Source organism: Crotalus tigris, unplaced genomic scaffold, assembly GCF_016545835.1.
Source record: "Crotalus tigris isolate CLP2741 ecotype Arizona unplaced genomic scaffold, ASM1654583v1 scf7180000018371.15429387391:27106975, whole genome shotgun sequence".
Classification (NCBI taxonomy): Eukaryota; Metazoa; Chordata; class Lepidosauria; order Squamata; family Viperidae; genus Crotalus; species Crotalus tigris.
In genome coordinates this window covers 8,439,627-8,453,943 of record NW_024096970.1, presented here as the reverse complement: position 1 = coordinate 8,453,943, position 14,317 = coordinate 8,439,627, and the positions used below count along the sequence as shown (strand labels likewise).

Below are 14,317 nucleotides of genomic sequence, written 5' to 3'. Positions count from 1 at the left end.
TTTCTTACTATGTATAATATGAGCTTACATCTGTACTGCAAGCATCTGGACAAACACTGGATGATAGCAAAGAATATTCTCATGATTCCCACATAGCGGTTTTCTGAACTTTTACAATCTTGCTGTAGTATAGTTGTGTTCCCCCCCCCCCTTTTTATTTAAAATAGTGGAAACAATAGAAAAAGGAGAAAAAAATCTTAAATAATCTCATGCATATCTATAAGCATAGGGAATTTAACTAAATATTTCAATAAAGGACAACAACGACACTAATAATAATAATAATAATAATAATAATAATAATAACAACAACAACAACAACAACAACAACAACAACAACAATAATAATAATAATAATAATAGAGTTGGAAGGGACCTTGGAGGTCTTCTAGTAGTCCAATCCCCTGCTCAGGCAGGAAACCCTATACCATTTTAGACAACGATTGTCCAGTCTCTTTTTAAAAAACTTCCAGTGTTGGAGCATTCACAACTTCTGGAGGCAGGTTGTTCCACTGATTAATTGTTCTGTCAGGAAATTTCTCCTTAGTTCTAGGTTGCCTTCTCACTTTGATTAATTTCCATCTGTTGCTTCTTGTCCTGCCTTCAGGTGCTTTGGAGAATAGGTGGACCCTCTCTTCCTTGTGACAGCTCCTCAAATATTAGAACCCTGCTATCATGTCACCCCTAATCCTTCTCTTCATAAGACTAGACAAATCCAATTCCAGCAACTGTTCCTTATATGTTTTAGCCTCCAGTCCCCTAATCAACTTTGTTGCTCTTCTCTGTACTCTTTCTAGAGTCTCAACGTCTTTTTTACATTGTGGTGACCAAACCTGGATGCATCATTCCAAGTATGGCCTTACCATGGTGTTGTAAAGTGATATTAACACATCTCATGATCTTGATTCTATCCCTCTGTTAGTGCAGCCTAGCACTGAGTTGGCTTTTTTGGCAGCTGCAGCATACTGCTGGCTCATATTTAAGTGATTGTCCACTAGGACTCTGAGATCCCTCTCACATTTACTACTATTGAGCAAGGTTTTCTTGCCTAAATGTAAAACCTTACTTTTTTCACCATTGAATTTCATTTTGTTAGATAGCGTCCAATGTTCAAGTCTGTCGAGATCCTTCTGTATCTTAAGCCTATTTACTGGAGTGTTGGCTATTCCTACCAGCTTGGTTTCATCTGCAAATTTGATGAGTTCCCCATCTATCCCCTCATTCAAATCATTGATGAAGATGTTGAAGAGCACTGGGCCCAGAACAGAGCCCTGGGGCATCCCACTACATACTTCCCTCCATGTAGATGCAGTTCCATTGAGAACCACATGCTGAGTAGGGCAGGTCAACCAGCTACAAATCCATCTGGTGGTGATGCTGTCTAACCCACATGTTTCTATCTTATCAAGTAGTAGGTTGTGGTCTACTTTATCAAATGCCTTACTGAAGTCCAAATAAATTATATCCACAGCATTCCTCTGGTCCATTAATTTGGTCACCTGGTCAAAGAATGCAGTAAGATTTGTCTGGCATGATCTGTTTTTGACAAACCCATGTTGGCTTTTGGCAATGACTTAGTTTGCCTCTAGGTGTTTGCTGATTCGTTGCTTGATTTTGTTTTCCAGAATCTTCCCAGGGTGTTGAGGTCAGGCTCAGTATCATAGTCTGGTCAGTAAGGAATTCATTTACAAAGTCCAGATTTTTAGTCCATTGAAAAATGGGTGCTATAAATGAATCTTTGTAAATTTACAAAACAAGTTAAAAGATGGGGAATCCGTTTCTATTGTCTAGTCATCTGAACATCTAAAAAATATTTTCATATTTTCTGAAAATATGAAAGCCTATCTCAAAGTACACTTAATTTTAACTATCCAGTAACATTCATAATTATGTCATTAAAGCAGGTCAGTGGAGAAATGAAATTTTAGCACAAGAAATAAAAAAATCAAATTGGTTCAACCCACCCACCTCACACTTCTTGGGGATTAATTCAAGGTAGAACTGCAAATACCAATCTATTTTGAGATCACCAAACAAGGAAAGCTCTCAGAATAATTATAGCATGTATTATCACAGTTTATTTTAAGATAATTTGTATTTTTAAATCCCTGCACAACTAATTGCAGCAGTGCTATTCACGGTAGCAGTTACTATTTTTAGCAACTTATCAAGTATGTTGACCTACTTACTCCTTCATAAATTATTAGCACACTAAAGATGAATTAAAAGTGGATTTTTAAAGCACTTGCAAACAATTTACCCAAAATGGTTTGTTTTGCCCTTCCCATTAGATGAAAATATGATTGCCTGATTTCTGATTCAGAATGGTATGAGGACATGCTAATTTGATTAGATTAAGAAAACTAGGTGGTGTATTATGGCCTAAACAAGAGACGCCTCCAATATAGGAAAAAACAGGTGGTCCCTCAGCTATTCTAAATACATCATTATTTCAACAAAACTCTAAAAGTCATGATATAATTATCTCTTGTTCCCATTGTAGTGAGCAAGAGAATCAGAATTACAATATGACAGAAAGTTTATTTAGTTCAGCAATTTGTACTCTGGAAAATGCACTTTGAGACTCCAAGGTCTTTCCTATAACCTGTTCCCTCTTCTTTTAGTCAGGGTCTAAGGCATAGACTTAGGCATAGACTTAGTCAAAACAGCTACCTGGCCTATGACAGGAAAAATAAAGCAAGATTCCTATGAAAAAACAAAATTTGAATCAGATATGTTTTATATTCAATTTGATGTCATAGAGCAGAGTTCCTCAACCATGGCAATTTTTAAGATATGATTTTAAGGTTGCCAAGGTTGAAAACCACTGTTTTAAAGGACTGGGGGGGGGGAGGTGGAGACATTATTGGCAAAACTTGATTGTTTCATTTTTTTTTCAATAAAGCACTCTGATGGGGAAAGGGAGAAAGCCAGAAATAGATATGTGTAAAAAAAAAAAAAATCCTGGGTAAGGAACAGCTTGTCTGTGTACAGAATAAAATGAGAATATTTTGGTCCAAGCAGAATGGTTTGGACAGCAGGGAGAAAAAGTTGAGATCAACAGTTAGTGGGGAGAGAGGAAGGGAGGAACGTGCTGGGAAGATTAAGCTGGAGGATATATCTCTGGTGTCCAAGAGAAACCAGCCTTGACTACCCCCGTTCCCCCCCCCCACTTTGAACTGGACTGAAATGGTTCAGGATGAGAGTTTCCCCATTTTGTGCACACTTGTAGAATGGAATAAAGTGACTAGAGAGTCGCACTTTAATTTGAAATAGTTCTTTACTTAGAGCAAGTACAGAAATATTTGACGGAAGAATACAGAATATCTTTTCTCATGAAGCTGGTCCCTCTGGATAGACATGAGGAACCACTGGAAAAGCTTAGGCACCATCCATATGTAGTAACAAAATGGACCTGAGCACTTATATCTTTTTAGAAAGCATACCCAAATTAAAACAATTGTTTGAGCAGAATCTTCCGGACAAATTCATTAAAATCAGTATAAAACTTACTTTCAATATTGATACTTATTGAAATAATTTTTCATTTCCTGGACATTTGATGTCTCGTGCTGCTGCTGCACCCACGTTATTTAAATTTCATTTTTTCTAGATTTTAATAAGGTTAATTTTGTATTTATTTAGGTGGGTTATTATATTAACTGCATAATGTTAATGTTGTCCACCACCTGGTAACTATAGCATAGAAAAGTTAAAATAACAAAACCACCTTTTGTTTGGTAATTTGCAAGTTCCCTGCCTTAAGCTTCTATAGTGACTTTACCCATTAAACAATAAATGAGATTAATAAATTCTCCCTCCCCACCATCAAATTAACATCTCTCTAAATTTGAATAAGTAAGTGTTGCTAAACCAATTTCAAAAATAACATTACTGTTATTAAAAAAATAATTAAAGGGGCCTTGATCTAAAACTCTGGCATCCATTTTTTATATATATATACTGGGCAGCTTCATTCCTTCAGATGTACTTATTGATTTTCACAGTAAATACATCTGTTGAAAAAGATGCAGCCATTTATGGTTTCTCTCATGCTAATTGATAGGAGATACAAATCAGGCCCAAAGTTGAAGCAGATAATCTCTGATTCAAGAAAAGGGGATTTCCCCCCCCCCTAAAATATCAGAATAAGCCCAGAATCAAATCATGTGTCTGATGCACAGCCTGAGATTAAATCATTGGCAGGCAAGCATAGATGCTCTGCTTCCAACTACTGCATAATAAGACTTTCAACTTCTTCATTAGTAAGACAATGTGTGTTTATAGAAACACATACCATTCCCATACAATATGCAACAAAATTGGGCTTTTTAAAAAGGAAAAGTTATGCTCATCATGCATGCCTTTCAACAGTTATTATACTCTAAGAGACTTAATATTATAAATAAGCTCACTTCACAGGTCTATATTGCAACCATAGGAGAGTGCCGAGCAATAAATATACTGTAGCAATATATTTCTTGTGAAAGGAATAAGAATGTCTCATCTGCAATATACCTGCTTTGCATGTAAAAGAATATATGTAAGACTCTACTGTAGCTAAAAAGATTATGGATTAAAAAAATCTCTGGACATTTCCCTCATCACCAGCTAGATTATTCTGGACTAGATGGGCAAATGGACTTTGTTCAAGAAAAGCAATTTATGTACCAGTATTAACAAAGATTCATATGTCACACTAAGCCAGCACTCCATAGGCTATTGAATAAGCCACAAATAACTAGGTTCATTCATCATCCTAAGCCTGATTTGCAATAATTATTCAAATTAGTTTGAAGCAATTTAGGAGCCTGCCTGCTTCTTGTGGAAGCCTGAAAAACCTGTGCCCACGTATTTATGTGCAAGTCCTATTGCATCCCCATGGCACCTTAGGAGTGGAAGTTCCTGCATTTACTGCACAATAAACTAAATTAAAAAGTAATTAACCACTGTGCCAAATTAGTCATTACACTCAAGACTGGAACTCAATGTTAAGACATTAGTGCTGCTTTTTCTGTATGCCTATTTTAATTATCTAACTGAAAAAGTGTCATTTTTCGCTCCCAGTGTTGTAGTTAACATTTCCAGTTTCAGACAATATAAACCAATACTCTATTGCACAGGAATGACCTTCCCAATTATAGAAAAGATGCTGAAGACGGGGAAGAGTCAGCATAAAATCACAGCACACATTCTATCAATGCAGGAGACAGAGAATATCTGAATTGGCCTGAATCCAAAGTCTAGGGCAGTGGTTCTCAACCTGTGGGTTGTGACCCCATTTGGGGTCAAACGACCATTTCACAGGGGTCGTCAAACAATGCAGTCTGCCATTTTCCCCCCTTTTCCTTAGCTGTGCTACTCCCTTTTATTCTATTGGCTTTTGAAAGCCAATAGAATAGATTCTCTTGAATAGAGTCTAATTCTATTGGCTTTCAAAAGCCAATAGGAATTGTCCAGGCTGTCTCTGCCCTACTGAGCCCACCAAAAGTCCCATTCTGCAAATGGTGCTGCAAGTTGTCTGCAGCGAAGGCGAGCTGTCTGGAAGTTTCCACCCCTCCCTGCTGAGCAACTACTAAAAATGTAAATAAAAGAGGACCAGGGTGGGAGGTGGGAGGCCGGCGGACGCAGGGAGGGTTGCTGGCACGCGTGGGGCCCGGTGGGGCCTTACCTCCCTTGGGCTGGGCCAGTTGGTGGCCCAGCCGGTGGTCTGCCTGCGCCATCTCTGCCGCTTGCCAGCTACGCGTTGGCCAGTATAGGGGGTGGCACCACGCACGCGTGGCATTCCCGGGCAGGGAAAGTCCTCGACTTACGACCAGTTGGGTAGTCCTTGACTTATGACCGGTTGGGTAGTCCTCGACTTACGACCGGTTGGGGGTCGCGGCATTAAAAAGGTTGAGAACCACTGGTCTAGGGGGATGCTGCCTAATGAGGAAATGTAGTTTAGGGTTTTCTGAGATGACAGGAAGAGTGCTTTGTATATGTTTTTAAGATCTAGCTTTGCCAAGAGATGGGAATAATATTTTTTATAAGCAAATATCTGCATATATTAATCAAACCAGATTGAAAGCTCAACAGAAAGGGGACTTGGGAAGAAATTGGCAATAACAGAAGTTGTGAATCACAACTAGCTGCTCTTCCTTAATCTGTTGCTCCTCAGATATTTGATCCCTGCAATTCCCAGCAGGAATGGTTGGGAAAAAGTTCCATTTGTTCTAAGCTGGAAGGGAAATGAGGGGAAAAAAATGTAACACTGATTGGGATTTGCAGAGAACCAGGAGAGGTGTTCTGATAGTTAGCACAGGCTGTTTGCCTTTCTTGCAAAGGCCACTAAGGATTGCAGACCAAATGTAAACAAAAGAGAGCCCAATGAACAATATTATCTTATGTGCCTTGTCCAGTTTTATCAGCTGAGAGAAAGGCAATTGTGAGATCCTAGCAACACTGGAAGTCTTGGAATATAAATAACAAAAAGAAGGGCTAGAAACATGCAACAGTTGTAGAAGGCAACTGTTTCATGATTTCCAGATTGAACAATGCCTTTAATTGGCTCCTGTCTGTTTGTGAAAGATGGCTATATAAAATGGTAGTGTGTTTCTTTATGGTTTAAAAAAGCTACAATGCCTTTTTATAGTCTTTCTTCCCACTCCTGCTGAATACTGTTTTCAACCCTCAAAGTGATATCACTGTACAATTTTATTTCCCACCACTGTGTATGCAAATAAGTTTCTAAATATAGAAATTTATAGCCAGAATGAAGTGAAATGCACATGGATGTGTAGTCTGAGTGATTACACTATAGATTATCATTCATACCTGGTGGACAGTTATATGGCTGTTTTCAGTGGCCTAAAACCTTTGTAAATACATGCAAATAAATACATTTAATTGAGGCATCATTTTCAGATGAGATAGGCTTTGGTGAATGCTGATTGACCTTAAAATAAGCCCACCCACCTTCATCTCTGAATAGAATTTCAAATCCAGAATGCCAAATGGGAGAGCAATTAAAACATCAATCTAAAAAAATCTGAATGGAAGAATCTCCCTATCAACATCCCCCCAAATAACCTTTGATGTTTGATGTTTAAAGATGTGCAGCACTACTGTAGACAAAGACATTTGTGGTGAGAAAGCAGAACTTCTCCACAATAACTATTACAAAGAAGCCCCGCTGGGTCACAAGTATGAGTAGTCCTTGTTTAGTGATCACAACTACAATCAAAACTCTGTTGTTAAGTGAAATGGTTGCTAAATGAAACTGTGACTATGTGACTATGCTTATGACCTTAGTTCAGCTTTCCTTTGCCTTACAGACTGGCAAAGATGGTAAATAGATTGTTTGTAAAGTTACTTTTTCATCACTGTTGTTACTGTGAACAGTCACTAAATGAGGCAGTCGCTAAACGAAGTCTGCCTGTAGTCACAAGGTAAATCTGGTTTAGCTACTAAAGTTGAGTAATTTGAACTAGAGCCCATAAGGATTCTTGGTTCCCAATTCTTGAACAACAGCAATATATCCCAGCCTGAATATAACCTGCAGAAATTAAGATGATTTGGATAATCAGGAGAAGATTTTTATCAGGAAGGACAATGAACTCTGTTTGTGTTTGATTCTTACAATAAACTTCTAGAAAGAATCCTTTCTTCCCAAGTGAAGAGCAGAAGGTGGTTCAGGGGTATAAAGAAGCATATTTGTCTTTGACAGTAAAACAGATACAAAGTCTAGTCATTCCTCCAACACTAACCAACTTTATTATGCCCCAAAGCTTATTCCTTATTAAAGTCGGTTAGACTTGAAGGTGCTCCCAAGCTTTGTGTCCATTCTTTACTCTATTGAAGAATGCTGAGTCTACAAACCTGACATCTGTACATTGTTTCTTTTAGGGTGTAGATTTCTTCAGCAAAACCAAGACAAGCTGAGCCTACAGGCTGTCTTGATGCAACTGGGTACTATCTGTATATTTCCCCCAAGGGAATAATTAGACATCTCCACAGATGTTATGGCAACTCCAAGGCACTGTGGGGCTTTACAACTTAAATCCATTGTACGCTTGGCTTCTAATGCAAACGTTGTGACATATGCAGAAGGGAAAACTACTATTCAGCATTAGTTTTCAAAGGACACTATTCAGCATTAGTTTTCAAAGGACATTGCTCAGGCAGGATTTCACGAGCTTGGCAGGAAGGCAATATACATGGATAGCCATTTCAGAATGTGCCTTCAGAGAAAAGGGGAGAGGAAAGAAAGGAGGGCACTCCACAACTATCTGACAATTCAATTCACAATTTATCATCAAAACGCATGTTCAGTAGCAGGACACAGGCCCGAGTAAAAATTAAAACAAAAACAAAGAAGTTCAAAAGAGCATGTATGCTTTCAAATAGACTTTCTCCGGACTCTGGAATGCCCTCGGCAACTGGGACTATCAGATGACAAAGTACTGCCAGGGGAAGACAAGCCAGTGTGATCCTTACCACCCAGGGAGACTTCCATGATTTTGTAAGAAATTGAGTTATAATAAACCAGATTTGTATGACAGTTGAAGGGTTCAGGATGGGGAGGATCTGGGCTTCTGCTCATCCGCGGCCTGTAACATAGGCATGTACAAAAGGAAGGGACTTTTGTAGTAGAAACCAAGGATTTGCCCCTCTGTCGCTCAGCATCATCATGGATCAATGGGATGAGGTTCATCTGACTGGTCCTGTCTTCTACAGGGAGCAAGATCTCATTTGTACTTCTGCTATCTTCCCTGGGTTTCAAGTTGATGTAATTTCTGGCTCTCCTTAAAGATGCCTTCTCTTCTTCATCCCGACGCTCATCTTCTGAGTTCATGATCAAAAATCTAAAGACTACTAAGTTAAGAAAGGCCCCAATCACTGTCAAGCCCACTAGGATATACATAAAGCTGAATGCTACATAGGGGGGCTTCTTCTGCAAAGCTTCATGTTTCTGCAGGGCAACAAAATCTCCAAATCCAATGGTGGTCAATGTTATGAAGCAATAGTAAAAGGCATGGAAGAAAGTCCAGCCTTCAAAATAGGAAAAGGCAGCTGCCCCAATGCCTAATGTCCCCATACATGAGAGAAAACCAACCACAACCATATTTTTCATGGAGACTGTTGTCTGCCTCATTCCCAGGCACTGCTTTATTTTTTTTAGCACCATCCGAACAAGAATGTTCATGCGCTCCCCAAGGCTCTGGAACATAACCAGTGTGAGTGGGATACCAAGGATTGCATAGAACATGCAAAACACTTTGCCAGCATCTGTCCCAGGAGCTGCATGCCCATAACCTGCAGCAAAACAAGGAAATAAAAAGAGGAAACTCATATTAAAAATTTAAAAAGAAACAAAATCACAGTCCACCCTATTTCAAGAACTAGCTTACTAATGCAAATATCAGGTAACTGCCTTCCTCTGTGTGGGTGACATGTAATGTCAGTCTCAAGAACTACATATTCTTCTAGGATACAAAACAGCCTTTTACAGTATGACACAAAGAGAAGATGATGAAACATCATATGCATTGAAGGATCAGATATTTAAGGATGATGAGAGGAAATGCAAACATGAAATGATATGACACCTTAGAAAAACACAAGCACTAATTTATTGGCCCAACATATGTTGATATCTGAAGAAAACCTGGTGTTAACCCATAATAAGTAGTAGAACAAGGCTTCCAAGTTCAAACTAGAGATTACTGATAACCCTTTCCAAGAATTAAAAATATTTGCTCCTGAAGATGTCCATGATGGAAGTTCTCAGCATTATACAACTTTGTTCCATTTTTCCAAACTTGATCACTGTTAAAATCCCCAAGAACAGTTAGTGAGTGGAGTTATTCAAGAGGGGAAAGTGAAATTTGTTATGTTCAATGCCAAGTTTGAGAACCATTGGAAAAATTTTCTTGTCTTCGCTATCCAATACCCTTCTTGAGTAGCCAGTTCACTAAAAGCCCACTACTCCAGTAAATTTAGAAGCAAAGATGCCTACACGCAACAACTCCAGCTTGCTCGTACACACCCATTTATTGAGTGTAATGTGAATTAGTTCCAGGCATTAAATTGTATGGACAGAAAGCTAGTAAATATTTGTCAGGTACCTGTTTTTGTAGACTTATTGGCAAAGCTGAACTATGAATTTCCACTCTAAACTTACAGACCTGGTTTACTTTAAGCATTAACAGTATCTATTATTTTGCTTGTTATTTTTCTAAATCTTTCCCAATTTTCTATTATTATTATTATTATTATTGGCTGTAGTGGGTAGACAGATAAATAAACATTTCAAATTTCATTCCTCTTTAGATTTGTTTAAAGGCATTATAAAATGATGGATTTTTTTTTCTTTTCAGTCCCTTTCCTAATGAATTGTGCTACACCATTATCTTTTTTTCACAGTTGCCAAACGCCAGATCAATGTTTTCTTTGAGTACACTAGCCTCACTGTTGCACTTTTCCTAGCTGGTCAAAGTCATGCATATATAAAATAAATATTTTATCATAACCTACATCTACATTTTACTGCTTATCCATTCAGTTTGGAAACATGTTTGGAGAACTCTGTGTAATCCCTCCCCCCACCCTCAATGAGCATCATCTACTGCCCATCCCGATCGCTACATTATCTGTGAAAATATTAAAAACCAACAAATATTAAAAACCTCACTCAGTGCTCCATGTCTTATATCCCTCCACAGAGAAAAATGCCCATCTTTTCTTCTATCTATGTCATTATTTAACCAAACTATAAGCAGCCCTATTCCCAAGTCCGGGTTTCCTGAGAAGTAAAGACAACATTGGCACGACAAGATAAAGAAAGTGGGGATCAAAAATTGGATGCTGAGAAACGTAAGTGGAAGAGAAGGTGCTCTTAGGATAGAGTCACATGCAAACCAGACATGCCAACTTGCTTTCTGCAAGGTTTGGCAGAAATAACTTTGCATGGATTCTTTCCCATTCATTCTTGTCCTCTTATCCTGTATATAAACAATGATGTCAACAATTCTTTTCCAAAGAAGAGACAGTTAAAGATACATGAATATATCACCATAGATGGAAATCATACAAATATTTATATCATTGTGGGAAGAGGGGATTCTGGTTATGGAGAAATACTTATTTTTTCTTTCAGTCAAATATTGTCAAATACCCTTTTTTAAAAACCAAAATTCAAACTCACTAATTTCGGCAGTGGGAATTGGGAAAACAAAAATATCCTAAACAGTATAATTAGCAATTAATGTGTAATTTTTAATATTTGAAACCCATTTGCTCTATGGATGCTGGGAGAAACAATCACTACCAGTTCTCCAAAATGTTGGGGAAACACAGGGCAGAAATAAGTGCCCCAATATATATATATATATATATATATATATATATATATATATATATATATATATATATATATATATATATTCTGTCCTTAAATACATCCATAGGCCCAGCTTAATAACAGCAGAGAGAATATTGCTCTTGCTTTAAGCGATTTAATTTGCATCATGCTCCATGAGAGTTGCATATGCAATAGAACAGCAGTCCCCAACCTTTGAGGCACCATGGACCGGTTCCGTGGAGAGAGGTTTTTCTATGGACCAAAGAGAGTGTAGTTTCGCATGCTGCCTGCATCTCACAGATGGGGCTTTGCTTGTTTCTGTAGCCCGGTTGCTGGCATGCCGTGGCCCAGTGCCAGTCCATGGACCAGGGGTTGGGAACCCCTGAAATAGAATAGGATATACAGGTGGTCCTCAACTTACAACCATTGGTTTAGCAACCATTCAAAGTCCCAATAGTGTTGGAAAAAGTTGCTAATAATTGGTCCTTGCACTGATGACTATTATAACATCCACATGATCATGTGAAGGAAATTTGGGTGCTTGGCAAGTGGCATGTATTTATAATCGCTGCAGCATCCTGAGGTCATGTGATTGCCATCTGCTACCTTCCGAGCTGGCTTGACAAGCCAAGTCAATTTGGAAAATCAGACTTGCTTAATAACCTCATGATTCACTTAATAACTACAGTCATTCACATAATAGGTCATAAAATCAGGCATGACTCACTTAACAACTCACTTCTGCTTAGCAACAGAAAGTCTGGTCCCAATTCTGGTTGTATGTGGAAGACTGCCAGTACACCTTTATATAAATGAACCACAGAGTGGCTATTTCTAACCCTAGGCTGTGTCACTACTTCCAGTGCCCCTTTTTCCCTCTTAGGATTGGATCAGGCAGCAGTAATGGCTGCAGGGACCAGATCATCAGCTTTTAAGTGGCAAGGATGGTCCTAATATGAACTTTGCTTACAATTTACTTTTCCAGATCAATTGGGGATGGGTGGCCAGTTACATTACAGCATATAAGATTGCAAAAGTTCCAAATTATCATTAGAAGATCTGAAGTGAGATGGCAATAATTCACATTGAAAGCTCATGAGATAAAGAGCTTATGCATCCCAATTTTCTTGAAAACTGTGAACCAGTATGAGTACACTAAACTGGCACTGATCCAGTGAGCAGTATTCACATCTTGAGCCGGCCTTGGAAGTACAGTCCTTTTCCTTTTCCTTTTTTAAATGATCCCAGTTCCATGTGGAAAGTGGATTGTGATCAAGCAGACAAAGCACCCTGTACATATTCAGAAATGCTTTTCATAATAGTTATCTCATACGTTCTGTAGTTAATTTCAAGCTAAAATTAAACTTGAAATGTAGGCTTGTTGGGGAAGCTGAGGAAAGCTCACACCTGACTGATGGCTGCAACAGTTGATTCCTGGTGGTCCAGAAGTCAACTGTGAATTCCTCAGCTTGTAAGCCCCAAAGCCTCTTGAGACCACCAAGCTACCAAGATGAGCAAGACCTTGCGGAAGGCTGGCATAAGAGAAGATAAGAGAAGCTGCAGGAAACCCCATCACAGTGACTAGGGTCATCAGTTTCTTCTGACTTCATGGGCACTGGGTCCACTGAGAAGCGTTAGACGCTCACCTGAAGGGAGGTAAACTCTCTCCACTAATGTCCTTACTACATGCAAATGCCAACTCCCCTAAACGGCCACATCTTTTAAGACCTTGCGCACAAAGCTCGGGTTCAGCCTAGAATGGATGCCTCAGGACGCCCCATGCCACCCCTACGGCCGGAGACGCGGAGGAGAGCCGGGCGCACCCCCAGGTGGCTTCTTGGAAGGGCGACAAGGGGTGGTGATGGGGCGGGGGGAAGGGAGGGTCGTCCTTGCCGCCTCGTGGCCAAAGGGAAAACGGACGCTGGGCGCCGAGAGTCGCGCACTCACCGATGGTGGTGATTACCGTGATGGCAAAGTAAAACGAGCCGGCGAACCTCCACTGACGGCCGGCTCTATGAGGCTCGGGCTCGGCCCGCAGGACCAGTCGCTCAAACTCCCGGTAGTCTTCCGCCGAGAAGCGGTACTTCCTTCGGAGGTCGCTGCGCTTCTGCTCCAGGAGGCGCTTGTGGCCGATCTCGGCCTCGGATTCGAGCGCATCGAAGACGGCGGCACCCACCAGCAAATAGGAGAAAACGCAGACGATCAGCGAGACCGTGCGGAGGTTCTGCCGCTTCATGGCGAGCAGGCGGCCGCCCCAGGGAGGCAGCATCAGCCGGGGCGCCGCATGGCCCCGCGCAGCCGATCAGACCCTCCTACGCGCAGCCCGCCATCCCCTCGCCCACCCCCGGGCGGGCTTTGCGGGGCGAGGGAGCCCAGATGGAAGCGAGAGCCCGGACTTGCCGTGGGCAGCTTCCGCCAGCAGCCCGGGTCGCCTCCCGTCCCGCCTGCCCTGCCTCGGATCAGCAGCTTCCCTAGCAGCTCTCAGCCGGGAGGTCGATTCTGCCTTCCGCCGTGGTTCGGCTCGTATTTGCGGCGATCTCCGGCTTGTTGAAGCCAGAATCTAGCGCTCCAGGCGCAGGCAGGAGCCACCACGCCTCCCCTTTCCAGCTGCGGGTGTGGGAAGAGGGGCGGGAGGGCGGGGCCGGGAGCTCTTGCGCCACCGGAGGCCGCACCCCGGCGAGCCGAAGGAGCTTCGCTGTGAACCCGCGCTGTCCTAGCTGGAACCCTGAGCGCCTTGAAGGCGGTCACGGGCACACGTAGCCTATGGAACACAGTAGGATTTATTTCCAAGTAGGCATCTTTTATTCATTGCAAACTGCACAGCTTACTTGGTCTTTGAATGACGTCATTAGGCCCAGTTTTTGTCCTGGCTCTCTTACATTTTGAGAATGAGCCCCTCTATCAGGACAAAAATTAAAGTGGCTTTTAATTGCATTTGGCATCTTTATTGCAATTTATAGCATATTTCCCCCT

At 40.8% G+C, this 14,317-nt stretch overlaps 1 protein-coding gene across 1 annotated transcript; it reads right to left on the bottom strand.

Annotated features, from left to right (window-relative positions):
- Positions 1–8,271: 8,271 nt before the first annotated feature.
- KCNK15 (potassium two pore domain channel subfamily K member 15) lies at positions 8,272–13,950 on the bottom strand. Its single transcript, XM_039351299.1, has 2 exons — positions 13,292–13,950; positions 8,272–9,297 (listed from the first exon to the last, which is right to left on the bottom strand). The coding sequence occupies exons 1-2, from the start codon at positions 13,611–13,613 to the stop codon at positions 8,381–8,383; spliced, it is 1,239 nt and encodes a 412-aa protein (XP_039207233.1). The 5' UTR covers positions 13,614–13,950; the 3' UTR covers positions 8,272–8,380.
- Between the last annotated feature and the right edge of the window lie 367 nt (positions 13,951–14,317).

Coding starts and splice junctions, on each gene's coding strand:
- KCNK15 (XM_039351299.1), bottom strand. CDS start 13,613: ATGCTGCCTCCCTGGGGCGGCCGCCTGCTCGCCATGAAGCGGCAGAAC. Junction 9,298..13,291: donor CACGGTAATCACCACCATCG/GTGAGTGCGCGA, acceptor GTTTTGCTGCAG/GTTATGGGCATGCAGCTCCT.